This window comes from Mauremys reevesii, linkage group 4 (genome assembly GCF_016161935.1).
Source record: "Mauremys reevesii isolate NIE-2019 linkage group 4, ASM1616193v1, whole genome shotgun sequence".
Lineage (NCBI taxonomy): Eukaryota > Metazoa > Chordata > Testudines > Geoemydidae > Mauremys > Mauremys reevesii.
In genome coordinates, this window is record NC_052626.1 from 65103815 (window position 1) to 65129542 (window position 25728).

Consider the following 25728-nt stretch of genomic DNA (forward strand, 5'->3'; position numbering starts at 1 on the left):
AGGAGGGTGCGAGAATGCTGGTGATATAGAAGATCACAGAACTGCCGCTCCATAGGACGTGTCTGCTGTGGAGGCTTGTACTATAGCATCTCATGGAGGTATGAATGGAACTCCACGTAGCCCCTTTGCATACCTCATCGAGTGACACTTCTTGAAGTGAGGCTACTGAAGATGCCTGTGTTCTGTTAGAGGCCTCTTATTTGTTCTGCTAGGGAAACGAATAGTTTAGGTAACTTTTTGATAGATTTTGTTCTTTGCAGATAAAACACTAACGTTCCACGCTTGGCCAGGGAATGGAGTCTCTCATCCTCACTGCGTGTATGAGGCTTTGTATGGTCTCATTTATGTGAAAATACGAGATTACTTTAGGAGTGAATTTTGGGTGCAATTGCAACAAGACCTTATCCTTATGGAATACTGAATATAGGGGATCAGCCATCAGGGCACCAAGTTCCATTACCTTTCTGGCAGAAGTGATGGCCACTAGAAAGGCACCCTTCATTAATAAATAAGACAAACACATCCCGAAAAGTTAAAATGGTTAATATTGAGACTACCAAATAAAGATCCCAGATTGGAAGTGGTTTGGTTATAGGCAGAAAAGTTCTAATTAAAACTTTGAGAAGATCACCAGGTGGGTGAAGATAGACTGGTCATCAATTGGAGGGTGGTAAGCACTGACCACAGCCAAGTGAACTCTCAACAAGATAAGGGAAAGGCCTGCAGACTTGAAGGTGGGGGAACATCCAAGATAATGGGAATGCCCGCTTCTTCTCGGGACACTTGGTATCACTGGGCCCCAACAGAGAATCTAGCATTTCCTGGTTTATTCTTTCCTACTATTGTTGAGGATGGCTTGGACAGCTTCTGAATGTGTGTTTGTGTTTTAGGTTCAACATCGATCCAAATACCATGCTGTCAAGTGAAAAGAATCTGGATGGGGATATTGAATGCTGTCCTGGGTCCAAAGGTCTGGAAACAATTAGATGCTGATGAGTAAACAAACAGACATGTGAAGAAGGCTTAGAAACTAAAACTGCACTCCTATTTGGGAGTGCTGGGGGTGATTACCACTCTGTCTTGTTGGCCCTTCCACAGGACTTGACATAAGAATGGTGTAAATGCATATCCTACCCATGAGATTAGCAGAGCATCACTCCTGGGGCCCTGATCCCATCTGCAGCAGTACATTTTGCATTTCCTGTTCCCTTGAGATACTAAGAGGTTCCCAAGTCAGAGCTTCCCATTGAGTGAATATGATGTTCGTCAATGAATCGCGTAACTTCCCCTCATGGTCAGTTAAGAAATGTCTGCTGAGGCTGTCCACTAGAGAACTGTTTTTCCAGAAGGTGATCACTGATAGGGTAATATGATGTTGAGTGCAGCAATTCCACACACTGGCTATGCAGAGAAGGGTGGATCTTGTCCCTTCCTGGCTGTTGATGTAGAACATTGTAGTTATATTGTCCAGCATTACTAGAATATGATGGGATTGTGAGAGTTGTAAAACTGTTTTGCAGGCCTCTTGCACAGCTCTCAGTACTAGAAGATTTATGTACATTCTGAAGTGTCCATGTGCATTGTGATGTATGCTCATCCAGATGGGCGCCCTAACCTAGTGAGGATGCATCTGTGATCAATGTTTTCTTGGGTATGAGGGAGGAAGGGGACTTGCATATACAGGTTCCTCATTCGTCCACCAACTTAAAGAGAGTTTTTCACTCTAAAGGGGATCATCACTACTTCATCCATGCTGTGTTTACTTGGCACAAACTGTTCGAGGCCAAGTTTGTGCACAACAAAGACAGACTTTATAAAAGATGTTACATAGATGCATGATGCCACATGACCCATATCTCCACTACTGTTCTCCTAATAACTATTTACTCTTTACTTTGACTGCTCGTTTTTCTCTTCTCTGTGTTAGACGTGGCTCCAGTTGAACCAATGAGACCATGTAATTCCACCCTGTTCCTATTTCTCCATTCAAAGTCAGTAATCACCCATTAACTGGATCCAGTGACACTGTTTTAATTATGTTTTTTTCAGAGACATGAATTTTAAAAGGCAGCATGGTCTCTTGGGTAGGACACTAGGCTGAGATTCAGGTTTATTCTTGACTGTCACTGACCTGTTATATAATCTTGGGCAAGTCACTTCATCTCTGCATTCCCTCTCACCTTTTATCTGTCTTGCTGTAGCAAGGAGGCATGGCTTCCTTCAGAGAAAGACCAGGAGGGACCACAACCCATCCCTGGATGCAGGTACACCCTGAGGGGAGGATAGGAAGTAGCCTAGGGACAGCCGACTATAGTCTGGCTGCGATGCTGCCTGCAGATTGGGCAGCATGTTGCGGCTGCAACCTCCCTGACCCCCAGCGGTGGCACACTCCACCATTGTTAGGGCCCTGGGCTAGGACCAGGTGGAGTTGTGTGGACCTGGGTCACCCTGCCACCTCGCCCCTGGGATGGCAGCCTCCCCACCATAGGCCAGGAAGCCTGCGCTAGTCTACTGTCTGTCAGAGCTAGGATGCTAGATCCTTTATTGCTCTAACCTAGGCTACTTCCTCTAATGAGGGCTGAGCTCTTAGACTGCTTGTTGTCTTGCCCTGGCTGAGGGCCTGGGCTTACAGACTTTTGCTGTCCTGCCCTGAGCCCCTAACTGCTTGCTACCAGCCCTAACTGAGGGTCGGGGCTCATAGACCCCTTGCTGCTCTGCCACAAGTGCAGGCCAGAGCCCCTAACTGTTGATGCCTCGCCCTGCCTGAGGGCCAGGGTTCACATAGACTCGTTATTGCTCAGCCCAGCTCAAATGGCCTGAGCTTTAAAGACAGCTAATTCACCCCTAACTGACTGCCATGCTACGGGTGCGACAGTGACAAGGCGTGGTCTCCCTCAGAGGCAGACCAGAAGGGACGGCCACACACTTTTACATTTGCATATTTAAGTTATAAACTCTTTGAGATAGGGATGACTTACTAAGGCCTTGGCTACACTGGCACTTTATACTGCAATAAAGCCTCCCAGAGTGCTCTACCTTACTCCCCATCCACACTGGCATGGCATGTAGAATGCTCTGACTCCCTGGCTAGAGCGCTCCTGGTACTCCACCTCCACGAGAGGAATAACGGCTGTTGCGTATTGGCTGAGATGCCCCAGGGCCAGTGTGAACGAGGAGTTACATTACAGCACTCTCACTGACCTCCGGAAACGTCTCATAATCCCCTTAAGTTAAGTGGCCTCTCTTCTCTTTGTTGCGAAATTGGCTGAGGAATGCGAAAGTGCCTTTTCAGAGCTCTGTTTCAGACAGCGGCTGCTTATCTGCAATGGGGCAAAGCAAACGTTTACTGAGTGAGTGAGAGGCAGGGGGGCTAGGGGGATCTGAACTTACAAGATAGCGTGCTGACACACTCTCAGCACTCCAAAAACCCACTCTCTCTCTCCCCCCACATACAAACAACAAACTCCACACTACTCGCCTCATTTGAAAAGCATGTTGCAGCCACTTGAACGCTGAGATAGCTGCCCATAATCCACCGCTCTCAATGCCGCTGCAAATGCTGAAAATGTGGCCACGCCAGCGCACTTGCAGCTGTCAGTGTGGAGAGACTGGAGCGCTTTCCTTAGTGCGCTCACTGAAGGTTGGTTTAACCCAAAGTGCTCTACAGCTGCAAGTGTAGCCAAGCCCTATGTGTTTGTACAGCACCTAGATGAATGGGTCCCCTTCAATTATGGCCTTTAGATATTACTGTACTACAAATCATAAATTATCTCCTGGATTATGTAGAAAAGGAAATTTGACTTTGGAAAACTTATTGCTAAAAATAAATTTCTTTGTGCCAAGATTTAACTTTAGTCTTTAATGGTATATTTATTATTCAATATTTAAGAAAATTTATAAATGTAACAATTGTGACAAAGTTCCTCCTCTACCTTGGTGGGTCTTGCACTTATTGGCGGATTTGCTCGCCTGACAGATTTACCCTGTGGGTCAGGAAACAGCCCAGAGACCTTCCCCTCTGGTAGAAGCCACAGTCCAGGTCAATTCCTCCTGTGTTTGATCAGGAGTTGGGAGGTTTGGGGGGAACCCGGGCCCACCCTCTACTCCGAGTTCCAGCCCAGGGCCCTGTGGACTGCAGCTGTCTAGAGTGCCTCCTGGTACAGTTGTACGACAGCTACAACTCCCTGGGCTACTTCCCCATGGCCTCCTCCCAACAGCTTCTTTGTCCTCACCAACAGACCTTCCTCCTGATGTCTGATAACGCTTGTACTTCTCAGTCCTCCAGCAGAATGCTACTCACTCTCAGCTTCTTGCATGCCTCTTGCTCCCAGCTCCTCGCACGCACTCTCCCCACTCTGGCTCCCTTTGGATTGACTGGAGTGAGCCCTTCTATAGCATCAGAGGGGCCTTAATTAGAGTCAGGAGCTTAACAGCCTCACCTGACTCTTAGCAGGTTAATTGGAGTCAAGTGTTCTCAATAGCCTGCAGCAGCCCCTGCTCTGGTCACTCAGGGAACAGAAAACTGCTTATCCAGTGGCCAGTATATCTCCCTTCTACTACTCTGCTGTTCCCAACTGGCCTGGGTCTATCACACAAAGTATAAATTATTATTATTTTTTTGGATGCAGTAGGCAGGAGTAGGAATTGGCATTCCGGAGTTTATAACTGAGTAATAAGCTACTTACGATCTTTGCCCCAAAACAATAACAAAACCACTGACACTAGGGTGACTATTTTGAAAAATACTATGATAGCTCTTCCTGCTGTGATTGTGGCCAGACTGAAGCTAAGCCTACTTTTAGCTGTGCTTAATTTAATTCAGCCAAAATATTTGAAATAAGTGGGACTTGTGCTAGAATTTTATGTTCTAATCTTTTTGCCATGATTGCAGCTGGATTTTTCATTTGCTGATCCTGCCAGATACTGTTGTTGTTATGGCAACTCTAAAAGATTAAAAACAAAAGTGGGCTTTTTACAATTAGGACTCTTATCTAGCTTGCGGGTGGTCTCCTTTGTTATGACAGATGATCACATCTCAAAATAATAATAATAATCTCACAAATCACTGTAACAGTACCTCCTCAAAAAGATCATTTGTACATTTGATTCGTGTACTTGGTTTTCTTCTAACCAAATTTAGCACAAACCTTGAGCTGACAGTGGGCAAGTTCAGGCTATATAGGTTCCTTCTCTCATATTTAAATACTGTTTAGGAGGAATTAATACATGGTATTTGAGAGATGGGAATCAGATGCAGTGATATGACTGAAAAGAAAAGTAATAAAAATGATAGAGCTCCATTTTCCCAATGTTTAAGAAAAGATGAAGGAAATTGGGAATGTTCAGTTTAGCAAGAAAACCACAAGACAAAAGTTTGTCCATGATCAAAAGCTACATTTAAAAGCTATAAAAGCAATAAAAAAGTTGACAGCCAGCCTGGAACTCAGCAAGGGTTGAGAGTGCTGTGGAATTAGCAAGCTCAGCCACTGAGGAGACAGTCTCATTCTGCAACAAGTTCCCTGACCAGTACATACACAGATTGATAGGCTCTAGTCACATGTAGCCTTGCTTGGTTGGAAGGGGAACGGAACATTTGGCATTGGGGAAACGGATCCATAGGAATTAAAAGTTCTCTGTGAATGGGAGGAAAATTAACTAGTATTTTGATGTATCATAAATGTACACTTGCCAGTTCAGAGATGTTTGATCTCCACAAGGTGTTTGTGGGAGTTTGAAGGATACATTGAGAGAATTATGTTTTTTACTAAACTACTGTACACGTAGTAGACATTTTGTGGAGCTGAAGTGTAAATTTAGACAGTGTGCCCCCTTTTGCAACTTGTTTCAGTTGACAATATGGGATGCTGTAACCTAATTCTTTTATAAATCTTTACACAGGCTGGAATTTATTCCAATGTCAAAGTACTAAGGGGGAAAAGTTCTACATTTTTAAAACAAAATAAACTTCTTGCCCAAAGGTAGCTCTAGATGGCATTAATTCTCATTCTGTCACCTCACAATACCTGCGTGGAGTGCAGTCCTCATGGGGAGGAATGATGACAACCTTCACGGTTACTGATGTTCTCAGCAGGTCAATCATTTGCTCATGGCTTAGAGTGGCTACAGCCACTTTGCAGATCTCTACTAGCCGGCTGCCCTGTAGTAATCCTGCCTGCCAAGCATAGCCATAGGGCTCAACGTCTGCCACAATGCCTTCATAGTTCACATGGAAACCAAGCTGACCCAATCCATTCCTACGTAAAGTCATCTCCGTGGTCTCACAGCCCTTTGTCACAAACTGAGAATTGAAATGAAGAGGAAAGAGTGATTAGTGTAATGAATTACATTCTGAGAGGGCTATAATTCTGAGTTTTATAGCCACAGTCCAAGATGGGGTATGGGGAGAGGGAACAGAAGTACTTTGTCCCAAGGAAAGTCCCCACTGCTATGTACGATACCAGTTCAAACTAATCCCTTTACTCAAGCTGGATATTTAAGACAGCATCTGGTTGCACAGAATTAACTAGTGGTATTGTAGTTCTGCCTTAAAATTCCACTTATTTCATAGGAACATTAAAGGAATGTGGCAGTACAGAACAGGTAAGTGTGGAGGACTTACACAAGCACCTGTATATTTCATCTTTCATTTAAAATTTGACATTTTTACTAGGTCTGTGGATATTCCACAAAACTACCATTTCTCCATTTTTCAGTAAAATAGTTTGATAGTGTGCAACTATCCAATTTAGTGGAACTGGAACCTTATGAATAGAGGTTCTAAATGCTTGAACCAATGGCATGTCTCTCTCCTTTCCTCTTGTTCATTCTACAATTGCTATTTTTGATGTAGTGGAGAACACAGCTGCTACATATACTTCTTTCCTTCATGACACAGCTGGACAAATAGTGAAGATGGACAGACATTTTCTAGACAAACAATAACAATGCAATGCATTGTTTATTTTACTTTATTACTATTATTACTTGTATTGAGATAGCATCTAGAGGCCTCAATCTAGATTGAGGCCTGATTTGCTAGGCACTGAAATATGACAGAAAAAGGAGGAAATAAGAGAAATAGATAAGATCAATTGACTAGACAGGTATTTACTGTACAACCTGATGGTTCCTGAAGGTACCAATTTTTTTCTCTTTTTTTAAACAATATCAGCTACTCCTGACTAATGCAAAACCACCAACAATGGCTGGCTATTTTCTGGTACATGTCAAAGTAGAGGGGTGTGTGTGTGTGGGGGGGGAGAATAGAGAGAAAGGGGCAGAGAGAGAGAAAATGGGAATTGGCCTTGTGGAATTAACCAATTAGCAAACAACTATTGCAAGCACTGTAATTCATTTGTTACTAAAATCCAAAATTTAATTTAGAAAAAAAAATTTCTAACCTCCAGCCTTTTTACGACCTCTTTGATATCATCGGAGTTGTTGATAAAGCTCTCCACAGAAACACATTCACCCCTGTCATAGAAGAGTTTGATGCTTGTGTCGGTTGAAGTCCACCCTATCACATCTCTGCAGGAACAATTGAACACCACACTCTTTGTATCCTGCTCAATGAGAACTACAAACTCGTTAGATACACCCAGGAGACAGTCTATTTCCATACCCTTGCAATAGTCTTTTGCATGGACACTCCACACAATGGCACCAGAACTATGGAGCTCTGCTCCTGGATAAGGTTTGGACTTTTCCTTCTTTTTTGAGGCTAGTGAAATGAAGGGGAACTTGCCAGATGGGTCAATGGGTGTATTGGTGACATTCTTTTCTGCTAGGTCTTTCAAGTACTCTTGGCGAGTCCTGGTGGCCATGGCACGGAACTTCTCGGATTTATGAGCAGCATTCTCTGCATTAATCACTTTGGCCAGTAAGAAGTCCCTGAACACATTTGATTTAGGAAAGGTAACACCTTTTGGGATTGGTGGTCCAAACGATGGTACATCTCTGGATCTTGTCACAGCAACACTAGAAGAAATACAGAAATGAAGAAGCGATGTGTCAACATTTTAATTTCTCTTTAGCAGTTTATGGGATCTAGAGAACCCATAGGCATGCCCTTCTCAGGCCACCCTCTGATTTTCAAACAGACATACACTGTGGCCAAAGAAAGGGCTGCTTGATTCACCAGAGGCACAACGTATCTGCACTTAACACACAGACAATTATTTTTTTACTTGTATATACTATTGAGAAACTAGCAATCTGAGTACTTTATTTGTGGGGGAAGGGGATAGAAGTGAGAGGTAAATAATCACTCACTTCTTAATGCTCTCAATTGCCTTGCTGAAAAAGAATAATCTAACTACTAAATGCTTTGTTGCATATAATGTGAAAATTTTGCACAATACCGCACACTGGAAACCCACACAAAACTCTGCATTTGCATGTTTATTTCAAGGACAATTACATGCAAAAACAATGATTATACTAACTTGAGAATGTGGCCAACATAATATATTGTAGTATATGTTAATAATAACACAATTAAAATGTTAATAGCCATGTATTTTTTGGTAAATCCCATATATTCAATTTCTTGTAAATCAATGCTGCTGGGGGCATATATAAAATTGAACAGGGAAACCAAGTCATACATAATATTCCTAGGAAACTATACTGACATTTTACCAGTTTGTCACAGTTGGTAGATTGGTTAGATAAGAACAAAAACGATCTCTGACCTGACCTCTGATCTGAACCAGCAAAGTGTAATCAGAAAACAAGTATTCAGTATGTTAAAATCTCCATTTCTGTGAAACCCAAAACAGTGAGATTGATATAACTTTTGAAAAGCCATCTTTGATCATAAAGTTCGCTTTGTAATCTCATTGTCTAGTAACTGATATTCAAATACATAAATGATCAGATCTTCCTTGGAGGGAATAACAACATATCAGAAATCACTCAGCAGGGACACTCAAACGGTGCAGTCATTGGGCTCTCAGTCATCTCCAGTGGTCCTGGAGGGTCTTTTTATTAGCAGACAGGTGGTCTATGAGTCAAGTACAATCATTGCATACAATGAAAAGCTACTAGTGACATTTTGCAGGGTTACATTTTCCAGCATCATGAACTGCAAGAATAAGAATTTTTACCATAAAGTTATCAGTGCAGCTGTTTTAGAAGGTGAATGCTGATAATGGAACAAGTACTCTAATAGAGTGTTTATCCTTGAAGGGAGGGAGAAACACTGTGCAAGATGGTGCCCACGCCTGCTCCTTTCATATGATGTTCAATGTAAGACCTAGCACCATCTTATGCTGTATGACAGGGATTGGCAACCTTTGGCACACGGCCCATCATGGTAAGCCCCTGGCCGGCCAGGACAGTTTGTTTACCTGCAGCGTCTTCAGGTTTGGCCGATCATGGCTCTCACTGGCCGCGGTTCGCTGCCCCAGGCCAATAGGGGCTACGTGAAGTGGCGCGGCCGAGGGATGTACTGGCCATTTCCCGCAGCCTCTATTGGCCTCAACCTGTGGATGCTGCAGGTAGACAAACCGTCCCAACCCACCAGGGGCTTACCCTGATGGGCTGCGTGCCAAAGGTTGCTGATCCCTGCTATATGGCCTTTTGTTTCACCTAGAATTTATGAACCTATGAAACTGTTCCAAATAATCGAATGGAGAAAAAGTCAAACTTATTCTGAGAGGTTTCCTATAAAAACTTTTCAGAACTGAATTGTATAAATATGGATCAAGTATTTGTACTGGAAAACCCATCAATGAAGGATTTTAAGCCCATGGAAGGTACATGAAACACATAAAGGTCCTGATCCTGCAAGTTACTATGCATGGGAAGACTCCTATATCTATGTAGCGGTATCACTGAAAGCAAGTGGCTTGCTTACATTTTAATCTGCAAACTACATTTCTGTACAGAAGCCAATTGTGTAATAAAAATACGGTTTCAGACAGAAAATGTAACTCTCAGTTTCTTCTTTCTGCAGATCTGGCCACCCTTCTTCAATGGCTTCACTGAAGTGGCAGCATGAACTCAGATTCCTGAGTCTTCTCCACAAAAAGCAGCAAACCCATTATGAGTTCTCAACAAAAATCTGTATTTTTACTAGACTACAAATATTAAGAATACCATCAAATGATACCAAACGTTTTCTTTCTACATATAGATTAGTTATCTAATCTTAGAAAATTTAGCATAAAATCCACTTTCAATACAAAGATTTAATGAGCACAAATACATTAAACATTGATTGATACAGTGCTAATTCAATTAATCTGGAAGCCTCAGAAATTTTTCAAAAGGGTAACAGACTAATTTCAAAACTGCACCACAGTTTTTATACCCTATGTTTAAAAATAGAAGGATCCCAGAACTCAGGATCTAATCAGTAATGAAAGAAATCCTTATTTTACATGTGCAAATGCACCGATTTAGGCACTATTTTTAGCAGCTTGTTTCCTGAAAATGTCAATGTGCCCACCTGCACTCATTCTAGTTTGTGATGTTAATAATGTTCTCTAGCTTTCAACATCCGGAAAACTGTTTCCTTAAAGGAAACAATAAAGTGTGTTCCATTTAAGAATGCAAAAACGTGCTAAACCTTGGCATATGTCAATATTTCCTTTTTGCTGTTAACCTGGTAATAGCTACCTGTAACAGATGTTGTCAGTGCAGGGGTTGTGCACTCTTACAATGACAAAGACATGCTGGAAGTGAGAACGAATGTTCTTTGGGCTGAATGGCTGTGCTCCAGTTTCCTGGAAAACAATCGTCACAATATCGTTTCCAATATGCCGTTTTCTCAGGAGCTAAAAAAAATTAAAAAGATGACGACAATGGAAATCTCAGACCATAGGTTAAAATGCACCAATCCTTTCATAATTTTTTCATTTCTCCTGCAATTATATTTTTAAATGTCATTACTAATTATGGGATATTTTTGCGTAAGCCACACAGCTATTGCCATCATTTTATTCTACAAGTCAATGCAGACATTAATACACAGAATATCTGAGGACTTAAATGAGAAACTTGCCAACATCTGACATATTAGACAAATGCTAGCATCCTGCATTTTCTGTTTCCATAACAACAGTTTTAATTCTATTTTAAACACAATGAAAGGACTATGTATGGGGAAGATTTTAAGTGATTCTAAAATCAAATAAATTGTAATGCAAGGCATGTTATGGTTTACTTTGTCTACTTTTTGTGTGTGTGAATTCTAACATTATGAGCTGGCAATATTTAGAAGTTGAACAACACTCAATATATAATTATTACAAATTTGAGGTAGGTTAATAGATCTTGTTTAAACTAGTTGACAGTGTACATTAATGTATTTTGCAAAGATGTTTTTCTTTTTAAACCCAATATTACAGTCTAAAAATATTTTTCTTCTGCAAAAACAACAGCAACAAAAACTTTTTATAACACACAAAAGAACACAAGATCCTAATGTAATTCTGCAATAAACACTAAAATTGGGCGTAATATGATGAGAACAAAAATGCTAGTGAGCAGACAAAAGTAAACAAAAGCTCATGTTAACTGTGATCTTGTAATAATATCAAAGGTTTCAGATTTTATTTGTAAAATTAATATACCAACTTCCTAGCCACTTCTGGACTGAAAATAAGTTGTTTCACAGTGCACAGAATGCTTTAGGAAAGGAAGAGATGATTAAATGTATTCAATTGAAAATGTATAGGTAAGGGGAATTTATGTAGGTAGAATGTGATTATCTGAGTTTGAAATTGGCCAGGATACTTGAGTTGACATCTCTGCTCTTATAAAAGACGCCAAGGGTGCTTTAATGACTATAAGACCTTGATTTTATGTTTCAACCAAAGGACAGAACCTCAAACAGTACAACATGTCTCCTCTTTCCCGCCCCTGCAACTACCATGACAGGCACTGATTTAATTCTGTCTTTGAGGGGAAAATGCCAACTATTGCATGGCCAAAATAGCTTTCTGCAAACACCTATATATATTTTTGTCCTTTAAGGTCTCTCTTCAGAGTACTCAACCAGCCCATCTCTGTTTAGCTTAGCAGTGATACAAGATCTTATAAGATGTGATTAGATAGTTAAGAGGGCAAAAAAAAGTATCGTGTGACTGGGAATTCCGATTATTTCCTGTATAGATCAACACCCTTGGGTACACCAATGGACTCCATATCCAGGGGTTCTCAAGCTTTTTCTTTTTGAGCCCCCTCCTCCCCCCAACACACTATAAACATTCAACCTGTTTGCTGAGCATCCTGTGACTGAGTTAGCCAGTTTTATTCCTGACACACATGCAATCCAATATCTTATATTTTTGCGTTGTTTAGACACTGGAGAGTACTTTTTAACAGGCTGGATATAGTGGTTGTCAAATACCACTGCAGTAATTTTAAGCACGAGATTATTTACAAAGTTACTCAGCTGACCGCTGACCTAAATTTTTTCCTGTTTGTTCACTTTCTTTTAGATCACTCTGTATTCAATACTTCAACAAAGTTAAGTGCTTTCTGCCACTGCTATAGGTGTAATATTCCATTATCATTTGACAGTACAACTACTTTATAAGGTGGAGGACAGAGGAATTCTAAATAGTCAAAGTCCATCCTACCTGTTGCTTGTTGTTAGGAGTATATGGCAGCATGGTGGAAACATGAAACATGATTTCATAGTCCTTGTAAGTTGTATAGAGAGAGTGAGTTCCTGTTGAATCAGCTGCAATTAGAAATTAATAAAGTGAAAAAACAAAACTATTAAGTCCTTAAAAATACTTTAAAACAGGATTGCCATATTGTTATGAAAACCTAGTAGCCCAAGCACAAAACCCATTCATCATTCATCTTCACTTTAATAACAATGACATTAACAAACTTCCCATAATTTACTCACCTGCCAAAATTGTTCACCCAGCAGGCAAGTATAAGTTTGCAATGCTATTTTAATACAAGATGTTAGAAAAAACTTGCAAGTAGTAAGGAAATTATGAAATTATTAAGAATCCTGAACTTAATCTGATTGAGCACCAGCACTGTAGGAAATACCACAGGGAACTCTTTAAGAGTATCACATATATACTTATGAAATATATATTAATGTAATATAGTAAAAAACTAAGTAAATAACTTTCTAATGGTACAGAACATTATTTAGTGTTGCCAAATATGGTCATAAAAATGCCTGATAGCTTTACCTTATGGACCAACATGGGTCTTGCATGGATCACTTGGTGCTCTTTGGATGTTAAGTGACTTCTAGTTTAATGTCCTGATCTGCATACTCCATCTTACTAAAAGTATTTAAAAAAACCTTTGGAAGTCCCTTACAAGAAGCTATTAAGGCAGGTAGATAGCCATGTGGTGAGTGGGAAGATACTGTCAGAATAGAAAGTGTCTAATAGACAAAGCAAAGTAGTATGAATAAATGACCCAGTTTCAACATGGCAAAAAGGTGAACATTGGGGTGTTTCTTATACGAACAAGTGTTGTTTAACATGTTCATTAATGATCTTGGGAAAAGACTGAGGTGGCGAAACATGCAGATGACAGAATCTTTTAGGTTAATCAAGCCTAAAGAGAGCTATACTTCAAAGGGATTTAAAGCAAGGTGAATGGATAGCACGATGGCAAATGAAACTCAGTGTTGACATATTCAACATAAAGCATATGAAGTAAGGAATTGAAAGAGATCATTTAAAATATCAATGCAAGCTTCTAAATTAACTGTAACCAATCCGGAAAAAAGCTCACTGAAAACCTCTGTTCAATGGAGAGTGGCCATCAAAAAAGCAAACATGTTAGCATGCTTAAGGAATAAGAGGGAAAATAATCATGAAAATATTATACTGGCATTATATTAACCAAAGGTATTCTCCCACCTGTAATACTGTGTTCAGTTCTGGCCATCTTACCTCAAAAGAGGTATAGCAAATACAGAAAGGATGCAGAGTCAGGTGACAAACATTATTAGAAACAGAAAGACAGACCTTTGCATGGAGAGAGATTAGTACAGGTGGGACTGTGTCGTTTAGAAAAGAGAAAAATAAGATGGAATAGGATTGAAGTGTGCAAGTATTGATTGGTCAAGAACAGGTAAACTGGACACTTCCACTTTCTTTCTCAATGAAAAAGATAATATTCCATTAAAAGGCAACATATTTCATACTGAAAAAAGGAAATATATTTTATATAACATGTAATTAATTTGAGGAACTCATTTCCAAAAGTCTATAAATTTAACAAGATTAATTTTTTTCAGAATTGCCAGTGAACCAGTAAAATCTATTATTGGCACTGCTCTAGTGAACATATCCTTAAACTCATATAGAGAATTCACTCCTTTGTTCTCACTCACATTTCTTCTCTCCTGATAGTCCAGAATGCTTTCACCAAAGAACAAAACCAGCCGTTTGTAAGACAGTGACAGGCTGTTGATTTCAGAAGAAGTAAGTGTCATTCCAACAAAAAACTATGACTGGGGATCAGGATGGTTTTCACAGATTGTAAAGCCAGAAGGTGCCATTGTGATCAGCTAGTCTGACTTCTTCTATAACATAGGTCACAGGACTTCCCCAAATTGACTCCTGTTTGTATTAGAGTATATCTTTTAGATAAACATCCAATTCTGATTTAAAAACTGCTAATGATGGAGAATTCACCACAACCCTTGATAAGGTGTTCCAGTGGTAAATTACCCTAACTGTTAAAAATGTGCACCATATTTCTAGACTGAATTGGTCTAGCTTCAACTTCCAGTCACTGGATTTTGTTATACTTTTGGCTGCTAGATTGAAGAGCCCTCTATTATCAAATTTCTGTTCCCCATGTAGGTATTTACACACTGTGACCACGTCACCCCTTAACTTTTTCTTTGATAAGCTAAATAGAATGAGTGTGTTGAGTCTTTCTTTATAAGTCTTGTTTTCCAATACCTTAAGCATTCTCATGGCTCTTCTCTGAAGTATCCCCACACTTACCAGTTCAAGAAGGATACTGGTGACACCAGAACTGGACACTGGTATTTCAGAAGCAGTCATACCAGTGCCAAATATAGGGGAGTATATATAACCTCCCTGCAAGATTTTCCTGTATATACATTCAAGGATCACATTAGCCTTTCTGGCCACAGCATCACATTGGGAGCTCATGCTTGGATGATTATCCACCATGACCCCCAAGTCTTTTTCAGAGTCTCTGCTTCCCAGGATAAAGTCCCTTATCCTGTAAGTATGGCCTGCATTCATTCTTCCTAGATGGATGATTTTACATTTGGTCTTATTAAAATGCAAATTGTTCACTTATGTCCAGCTTACCAAGTGATCCAGATTGTTATTAATTACCACTCCCCCAATCTTTGTATCTACAAACTTATAATTAATTGTTTTGCGTTTTCTTCCAGGTCATTGATAAAAATGTTAAATAGCACTGGGCCAAAAACCGATCCCAGAAGGATCCCACCAGAAACACACCCCCTTGATGATTCCATTTACAATTACAATTTGAGACCTGTCAGTCAGTTTTTAATCTATGTAATGTGTGGTTATATTGATTTTGCAGGATTCTAGTTTCTTAATCAAAATGCTGTGTGGTATCAAGTCAAATGCCTTATATAAGTCAGCCAAATATAAAATCTCAAAAAAAATCAGGGTGGTTTAATAAGATCTGCTTTCCATAAATCCATGTTGATTGGCCTTTAATTCTTTATTAATCAAGACCAATATAACCAGTTCCATTATTTTGGATCGTCAAGCTGACAGTCCTAAAGTTACCCAGGTCATCTTGTTACCCATTTTTAAATATTCATAAATGAATATGCATCATGCCAGACAGAAATTAAACATTTATACTTAAACACAACAGGTTATAATATTTAAAGACAATGTAACATCAACAGAAGTCATTTGAGACGTTTCCTTGTTATTTGCTTACTTTAAATTATCATCGTAATTCGCTGCAACTCTAGGATACATACAATTTCCAAACCTTATTTCCTTTCCAAAGACTGCTGACTACCAGGAGTTAGGCTACTTCCCCTTCCCCAAACAGTTGTTCCTTTCAGCAATTGAACTGGCTGAAGTTCATTGCTAAGATGAATGGAGATCATTGCCCCAGTGTATATGAAATAGGTATTCAGCTGAAAGGACACAATGTTTAAAACTGAAGGAGTTCTACATATCTGTCATGAACACTTTTAATTTATTATGTTACAGAGAATATTAACAGCAATGATCACTTGTAAGAGCAAACACTGAGGAACTAATCTTAACATTTCTCAAAACAAGTCTTAGCTTTAATTTTCCTTTTTGACATCAAATACAATCTAATCTTGTTGCATTTTCATACAATATCTAAAATCAGCTTTCCTTCGTGCTGGGAATGCCTTATATACTGTCTTGGATCATGCACCTATTTTTTTGTTGCTTGTTGCTGCCAAAGGGATAAAGGGCTAGGGAATAAACCTACACCACAGCACTGATCTTCCTTGTGATCTAATGATCAGACAGGGTTTGTTGTAAGAGCAGCTTCACAATCAACTCTAAGTTTCCTATGTGGTGACTTGATGCAGAATTTCCAGCCAGGAAACAGTTTCCTAAATATTGATTCCAAAACAACTGTTCTTAAGGGTGGTCTCTAGCTTTTGAAAAACAAACAGCTGAAAAAAGCTGAAGATAGTTTTCACAGTTGTAGACCTCTGAGTAGCAGGGCTGCTGCAGTCTCATAAGCCAAAATCATCACCATCACCACAATGTCTATTTTTTATTTATTTATTTTTTTTTTTTACAAGGGCCATTCATAACAGGACTATCACAGAAAACTGGTTCGTCAAGATGCATTGTCTATATTATTCTCCTTCTGGTATGTATGTGCCCCATGTGCTCAAGATAAAATTATTTTGGCCAACTGTGTCCATTGAGGCTGGCCCTGCACCATAAGTGCCCTGGCGCTCCCTTCCCAAGGACATAAAGGGCAGAGCGGGCCCAAATGTCCTTAATTTCCTTTATCAATACAAAATTCAGGTGTTGCAGGACTAACAGGAGGAAGGGGGGTGGGTAGTGGAATACACAGGGATAACATCTCAAAGAATCACAATTACAGTAGGGTAAGAAATAATTTTTTCTTTGAGTGACTGTCCATCTGTATACCACTTCTGGTGACACAAACACAGTGATCTGACTGACAGGAAGTGAATGCTTGGAGTCTACTTAAATAAGGACTGTGGGACAGCTCTGTCAAAGCTGGTGTCAGATTTTGATGCCTCGACTAGGGAATTGTGCTGTGTAAGATTATGTACTGATCCCCATGTAGTCACCTTGCAGATTTCAGTAAGAGGCAATCTTTCCAGAGAAGCTGGATCTATCCTGTATGAGTGGATCTAGCCTGGCAAACTCATAGCAAGCTCCAATACAATCAAGATACCCACTAAGAAAGTCTCTAGGATGACACTTTCTGACCCTTGTCTGCAAATGCTACAGAAAGGCTAGGGGAATTTCTGAATGGTCTTGTTCTGTCTAGGTAAAAAGAGATCCCCTCAGGCAGATGAATCAACTGAATCAAGTGGAAGTCAAGGATTCAGACTAGTTTAGGCAAAAAATTAGGGAGAGGCATAAGGGTGACTTTGTCCTTATGAAATATAGCATATGCTCTACCACTCATAAGTGACTACATTTCTCCTATCCTTTGAGCAGATATTATCACTACTAAAAAGGCTGTCTTCATGGATAGGTGGCAGAGTAAGCATATAGCAAGGTTTCAAAAGGAGGACCCATTAACCCAGCTAGGACTATATTGAGGTCCTGGAGAGAATGGAGTTCTTGGACTGGGGGAAACACATGGATGAGGCACTTAAAGAATTTAACAGTTATGGGGTGGGAAATATGGTGGGACACTGGACAGAAGAATGGTGAGAAGACATTGCTGCTAAGTGCACTGTCCTAGAGTTAATGAATAGCCTTGAATTCTTCAGTGACAGTAGACAGTCCAGGACAAACAGAATAGCAGTCTTTAAATAAGATAAATGATGTTGTTCTGCCCATATAGAGAATCTTTTCCACTTGTCAGCATGTGTCACTCTGTAGAGTGCTTCTGTTGTGCACTAATATGTTCTGCATTTCAGCAGAGCAGCTACTCTCAATGATAGTTAACTAGTCTGTTAGATGCAATGATTCCAGGAACAGGTGTAGGATCTTTCCTTCATCCTGGAAGATCATTTCAGGTAAGTCAAGTAATGTTATCAGAGGCTGACAACAGGATTATTAGGTGACAATATCAGAATTGTCTGGGCCATGCTAGTGCTAACATGATCATTACTGCTGAGTTCTGTCTCAGCTTCCTTAGGATACTCCATTTTAGCAGGCATACATTATCCCTGAAATCAACAAGATGAGGAAAGCATCTGACAGAGAACTTGGATCCAACTCAGATCCACCCCTCACCAAGCAGAATATATGGTCTGTTGATTTTTTTTATTTTTTGTGGGGGGGGAGGGTCATCTCTTGCCAATAGCTCGGTTTCTGTGGAAGATATTCTGTAGGATCTTTGACAGTCCATCATGGTCACTTGAGAAGTGCCTGCTAAGACATTCCGGAAGCCTGGCAGATGTAGAGCCACTAGGGTGATTTGGTGGCAAACACACCAGTACCAAAGTCAAACAGCTTTTTGGCAAAGGGGAGACAATTGTGCTCCTCCCTCTATTGACATAATATTGCTACAGCATTGTCTATCATGATCTGGACTGTCAGTCTTCGTAGCATGGAAGAAATGCTATACAGGATAGATAAGCTCTGAGCTCTACTACATTTATAGGAAGATGAATCTTTCTGAGAGTTGAGAGGCCTTGAGTCTGAAGATGGTCCAGGTGAGCTCCCCATTGAAGGGGAGCATCTGTCAACAGCAGTTTGGTGGAGAGAGATTTTTTTTAAAAAGGTACTCCTTTCCATACCTGAAACGGATCCAATTTAACACTAAGAGAACTTCTGCACCCTCATGTCTATGTGATATCTGTTGTATAGATATACAGATTTCAATCATCCTTGCATGCAGTGTAGGTGACATCTGACATGCTGTGTGATATATATGCAGGAAATATGAGGAGAGAGAGACAGACTATTACTGATATTTGAGGGTGAACCTGCAGCTGGGTGATGAGATACACTACGAATCTGTCCTGAGGAAGACTAGAGCTTGCTATTGCGGAATCCAGTACTCTGAACTCTATTCTCTGGGTTGTTGAGTCTGAGGCCCAAACTGTTGAAGAGCTGTTGTGAGATGTTTCCCAGATGAGCCAATTGTTGAGGTAAGAGAATACGTGGATCCCTTGCTTCATCAGAGCTGTCACTACTGCCAAGCGGTTGGTGAAGGTTCTTGGTGCTGTTGATAAAGCAAAGGGCAGAAATCTGTCCCAATATTAGGAGCTTCCAACTTGTAATCTCACGTATTTTTGGTGTGCCAGGTGAATTGTTATATGAAAATACAAGTCCTGTACATCAAGAGCCATTAATCTGTCCTAAGGATCTACGAACAGGATTGTAGAAGCTCGGATTACCATCCTGAATTTGAAACGGCAGATGAAGGCATTGAATTGTCCCAAGCCCAGGATTGGGTGTCAGTCGCCCTTCTATGAGATTAGAAAATAATGTGAGTAAAACCCATTCCCCTGAATTCTAGAGGCCCTTCTTCTATTGCTCTGAGATTTACAAGTGAGTCCACTTCTTGCTGTAACAGTCTCTCATGAGAAGGGGCCCTGAAGGAGGATGGGGAAGAAGAAATGGGGTAGGAAGGCTCTGAAAAAGTATGGAATACCACACTTCATTGATATCTAAGACCCAGTGGTCTGAGGCAATGTGGTTCCAGGCCTCCTGAAAACAAAACAGGCAGTTGTCAATAAAAAGAGGAAAAGTACCGATCCAAGTAACTCATAAGCAAGGAATCAAATTTGTTGTCTTGCTCTGGACAATGGGTGAGTGGCAGATGAAGAAACAGTAGTGTCTCCTTTGTTGGAACCTCTGTCTTTTTTCTTGGTGGTTCTGAGGGTCTCTACAAACTATACTGCGTGTGGGGGAGGGATGGGAGGGGCTCTGCTTGAGTAAGACAGAGGCATAGCTTGTTTTCCCCGGAGTGCCAGTGTGCAGACACCCAAAGACATCTAAGTTGCTCATGAATGTTTTAGCTAGTGCAAGGCTTCATCTGTTCCAGGGCCGTCCAGAGGATTCCGGGGGCCTGGGGTCTTCGGCAGCGGGGGGCCCTTTCGTTCCGGGACCCGCCACCGAAGTGCCCCGAAGACCCGCGGCGGGGGCCCCCCACTGGCGAATTACCGCCGAAGCGGGACCCGCCGCCGAAGTGCAGCCCGGTCTTTGGCGGTAATTCGGCAGCGGGGGGCCCCCACCGTGGGTCTTCGGGGCATTTCGGTGGCGGGTCCCGGAACGGAAGGGCCCCCCGCCGCCGAATTACCGCCGAAGACTGAGCTGAACTTCGGCGGCGGGTCCCGCTTCGGCGGTAATTCGCCAGTGGGGGGTCCTTCCGCCCCGGAGCAGAAGGACCCCCCGCCGGCGAAGACCGGGAGCAGAAGAAGCTCCTGGGCCCGGCCCTGCAAGAGTTTTCCGGGCCCCCTGGAGCGAGTGAAGGACCCCGCTCCAGGGGCCCCGAAAAACTCTCGTTGGGGCCCCTGTGGGGTCCGGGGCCTGTGGCAAATTGCCCCTCTTGCCCCCTCCCGGGTGGCCCTGATCTGTTCTGGTGTTAAAGAGGTCAGAGCTGTCAAATGGAGGATCCTCAATAGTTGTCTATGACTGCAGTCTTTGGCAATACCTAAAGACATATGAAGTCCTTTGCATGGTGATGGATGTGCCGTAGATCTCGATACTATGTCCAAGGCATGAAACATCACCTGGAGAGAAGTGTTGGCCAGTAGATGACTCTTGGAGACAACAGTCCTCAGTTCCTCCTTGCTACCTTATGAATCACATTTGAAACTGTCTTCATTTAAATAATCTTATTTAGATAACAGCGCCTGATAAATGAGTAATATGTATTTCCAAACTTGCAGAGAAGTAGATTTTTCTTCTGAATAAATCTAATCTTTTTGGGTTCTCGTCTTGTGTTAGTGTTTTTGGTGGTTCTAGCTGTCAGGTTTTCTCAGGTACAGCAGTTACAATCATGGATCCATAAGAATCTTGGGACCAGATGTGTATAAAAGCACTCAAAGCCAGATGAAGGTACTTGGCAGTGCCAGTCTGCTTTTCTGGAGGTAGGCACCACAGACACTGATGTCTACCAAAAGATGTTTCACTAGCTACTGACCTTCTTGGCACTGAAGCTATTTTTGAATAATCTAACCTAACCATGACTACTTAACCTGAGTCACCACTAATGTCTTTGGTGGTGATTATCATTTCATGCTCCTGCAGCTGCAAAGTGTGAGTGACCTGTGCCTCTTGCATCACCGTACAGGATTTCATAGGGGAGGTAGACCTAGCCTCGGAAGTAGAAGCTGGCTCCCTTGATTGTCGCATGCCCCAAAGGGGCTAAGTAGGCCAGTATTGAGCCTGATAAGGATTCGGGCCAAATGGTAGGTACCATGGAGAATGCTCTTCCCTACATCCTGAAGGTCTGAGTATAATAATGGGCCCTACACTCCTATGAAAAGTAGGAGTCATCGGAACAGAACCACAGTGACTGGGTAGGGGGGCTGTGTACAGTGTGTCGTGGTTGTGTTGCTGGGGGTGCTGTATGCTCTGCTGGGCCTGCACAGGGTTCTTGCAGCACAACGGATTGTTTGTTGAGTGTGGTGTAGATGGGGGCTATTGTGCAGTATAGGGGTTGTGTAGCTGTCATGCCTTGGGTTGGCTGCCTAGGGCTCCTGGCAGCCAGCAGCTTGTTTGCTGAGCTGTAATTTATAAACCTCCGAAGGGGACTCAGACTTTCCACCGACTCTGGAATTTGCTGCAGCTCCTTGAAGAGACTATGTGATGAGGGCAGGAGGGAAGGGTGGACCCAGGATAGGGTGTGTGGGGAGGGGGGCTCCTTTTATCCTCCAGGGGAGAGTCAGCCCCCAGTTCTGCCTCTGGGTGGGTTCAGACCTCTCCTGCAGCAGCATTTGGTAAGGCGAGCGGTGGCTAGTGGGGCAGGGTCCGTGCCCCGGGGTTAGGGTGACCAGATGTCCTGATTTTATAGGGACAGTCCCGATTTTTGGGTCTTTTTCTTATATAGGCTCCTATTACCCCCCACCACCTGTCCCGATTTTTCACATTTGCCGTCTGGTCACCCTATCCCGGGTAAGCCAAATGGAGCAACCTGTGCCCTGGTAGCACTTGTCAGTGCTGTGCCCAGCAGCCGTCTGGGGCTGGCTGGCTGGCAGCAACTAGCTGTGGAGTTTGCAGATGGTTGCAGCCATCCAAGTATCTGCACATTCCATCTAGGTCACTTTCTGCAAACAAGCTGCCTGTTGCAGTTCTCAGAGCCCCAGGCTGACCCCAAAGAACCCGCCCCAGCCACCCAAGGGCCGTGCTGGCATCCCCCATGCCTGCCACACCCTGGGCATCCCTCCTCCATGGCTCTGGTACCTGTGGGGGCACTGGGGCCTGCAGGGGTGGGGGGGAAGAGGGGAAGGGGAGGAAAGCTATGGAGAAAGGTACAAAAAATACATACTGTGGAACATCCCTTAAATCAGAACTTTTTATAGGAAACCGGTTGTTAAGATTTTGGCAGCTCATCACTGCATATATTAACATACATGCTTAATGAGTACCTCATCCTGGTCTCTGGTTTGATTCAGTAGTCTGTAGCAGACCACAACCAATACCAAAACTCCTGGGCTTTGTTAGTTCACAACTGCTCCATATGCCTTCAAGATTCTGTGGCTCTGAGTTATCAGTAATTCTAAAACAGGTAATGGTATTTAACTGTAGAGTGCCACCTCCCACCCCCAACTTCTTTTACTCTATACTTCCCAGACGATAATCAGTGATTTTAACATTCCAATCATGCAAGTCATCCTGCTAAGTGTCACTAATATCAATTATAGCAATTTCTTCTCATCAGTGAGAATTTAGAATTCCTCTTCCTTGTTACCCAGACATCTAGCACTGGAATACAAGCAACTGAAAAATCTTTCTTTACATTCTTTGTCACATCAATTCAATTGGTTTGTGACATACTGAGTGTGAAGTACATTTCCCTCCTTAGCACGGTTCCCTTGCATTACTAATTTAATGTCAGCCTGGCTGCTCCAGCAAGTCTCCAGTCAAAAAGATTAGCTCCCCTACCTTTGAGATGCAGGCTGTACCCTTCATACAGCCCACTAGTATATGGCCCAATGTTCCACAAAACCAAAATCTTCAGCTTCACACCAGCTATGCAGTCAACAGTTCGTCGTCTGTATTTTCTGCTCTCTCTCATTCATAGGACTGGAAGAATCACTGAGATAATCACCTGGACTTTTCTCTTCATAAGCTCCCTTCCAAGATTCCTGAAGCCTTCTATGATCTTTGTAGTTCCATATGACGCTGTGCCATTGGTTCCAATGTGTACCATCTCCAGGGGAGACTTGCCAGATGATGACTTCATAAATCTGTCCAATTTGCAGGTACATCTCATATTTTCATTACAGGAAGCCAGCACAGTATCCTCTTGTTCCTGTGCCTTTAGCAGAATTCTCTGTCCACTCTTCTTCATGTGAAGTCACTGAAGATGACTGCTTGCCTTCTTAGGATGGTTGGGGAAAAAACGGTTACCCACCTTTTCGTAACGGTTTTCTTCGAGATGTGTTGCTCATGTCCATTCCATGGTAGGTGTGCACATGTCCACGTGCGCAGTCATCGGAGATTTTTGCCTTAGTGGTATCCATAGGGTCAGCCATGGCACCCCCTTGAGTGCCATGCTCATGTGCTGGTATATGAGGTGGTGCCGACCCTATGCCCTCTCAGTTCCTTCTTGCTGACAACTCCGACAGAGGGGTAGGAGGACGGGTAATGGAATGGACACAAGCAACATATCACGAAGAGCAGTTATGAAATGGTAGGTAACCATTTTTTCTTCTTTGAGTGCTTGCACATTTTGATTCCATTGTAGGTGACTCAAGAAGAATCCTTGGAGGTGGGCTCAGAGTTTACCGTCATGCAGTTTGAAGCATTGCTCTGCCAAAGCCAGCATCGTCTTGAGCTTGCTGGGTCAGCACATAATGCAATGTGAATGTGTGGGCAGACGACCAGGTCGCAGCCAGACAGATTTCCTGGATCAGCACCTGCACCAGGAAGTCTGCCGATGGTGCATGTGCCCTAGTTGAATGAGCTGTCACAGTCGCTGGCGGGGTCACTTTCGCCAGGTCATAGCAGTAGCGAATGCAGGCCGTGATCCAAGACGAGATTCTCTGAGCAGACACTGGGCGACCTTTCATACTGTCTGCCACTGCCACAAACAATTGTCAGCTTGCAAAATGGGTTGATTCTATATGTAAAATGCCAGCACTCTCCTGATGTCCAAGGTGTGAAGTCTGCGCTCCTCATCTGACACATGAGGCTTCGGACAGAAGACTGGTAAGTATATGTCTTGGCCAGTATGGAACTGGGAAATGACCTTGGGCAGAAACACTGTGTGCAGGCGCAGCTGGACCTTGTCCCTGAAGACGACCATATAGGGTGGATCCGAGGTGAATGCCCTGATCTCGGACACCCTGTGGGCCGAGGTTATAGCAACCAGGAAAGAAACCTTCAGGAGAGCAGTAGGAGGGAGCAGGTAGCCAAAGGCTCAAAGGGGGATCCCATGAGCCTAGACAGCACGAAGTTCAAGTCCCAGACATGTGGCTAGAGATACTCCAGACCCTTTAAAAACCTTGCCGTCATAGGATGGGCAAAGAGAGACCTGCCCTGGAGCATGGGATGCAATGCCGAGATGGCTGCCAGGTGGACCTTGATGGAAGAGAGGGACAACCCTTGAAGCTTGAGATGCAGCAAATAGTCCATGACATCCTGCAGTGAGGCCTGCAGGTGCCGCTCTGAAGTCCAGTGTGCAAACCGTTTCCACTTTGCTAGGTAGGTCACCCTGGTTGAGGGTTTTCTGCTGCCCAGCAAAACCTGTTGAACACAGGCTGAGTGTGCCTTTTCTTCCGTGCTCAGCCACGCAGGAGCCAAGCCGTCAGATCCAGTGTCACAAGGTTCAAATGCAACATGTTGCCATGGTTCTGCGACTACAGTCCAGCCAAAGAGGCTGGGGAAGAAGGGCAGCTGCTGAAAGGTCCAGCAGCATGCTGAAACAGTGTTGACGGGGCCATGAGGGGACCACAAGGATAATTTTTGCTCTGTCCTGCTTGACTTTCACCAGGACCCTGTGAATTAATAGCACTGGCGGAAAAGCATACATGAGCGCCCCCAACCAAGGGATGAGGAATGCGTCCAAAAAGGAACCTCTGTCCAGATGCTGGATGGAACAGAAGTCGTGGCACTTCCTGTTCTGTCTGGAAGTGAACCTGAGGAATTCCTCACCTTTGGAAGATTATGTCGACCACCTCCAGATGGAGAGATCATTTGTGGCGAGACGAAAAAGTCCTGCTGAGGCAATCTGCCAGGATGTTCCTGGAGCTGAGTAGGTGGGCCATGACCAGATGACTGGCATGCTGCACACAGAAGTCCAAAAGACAGTGCCTCTTGACAAAGGGTCGAGGATCTGGCATCTCCCTATCTGGTGATGTAATACATCACAGCTGTACTGTCTGTCAGGACCTGCACCACCTTGCCTCTCAGGTGAGGCAAGAATTCCTGGCAGGCC

General features: G+C 42.7%; 1 protein-coding gene across 13 annotated transcripts in view; it reads right to left on the bottom strand.

Annotated features, from left to right (window-relative positions):
* The window catches only part of SIPA1L1 (signal induced proliferation associated 1 like 1), a 382714-nt gene that overhangs the window by 63727 nt on the left and 293259 nt on the right, over positions 1-25728 (bottom strand). For all 13 annotated transcript variants that reach the window (XM_039534592.1, XM_039534586.1, XM_039534589.1 and 10 more), the window contains 4 exons: positions 12591-12694; positions 10624-10781; positions 7401-7977; positions 6024-6298 (listed from right to left, as the gene is read on the bottom strand). In XM_039534592.1, the coding sequence (XP_039390526.1) occupies positions 6024-6298; positions 7401-7977; positions 10624-10781; positions 12591-12694 (1114 nt within the window). The remainder of the gene's footprint in view (positions 1-6023; positions 6299-7400; positions 7978-10623; positions 10782-12590; positions 12695-25728) is intronic.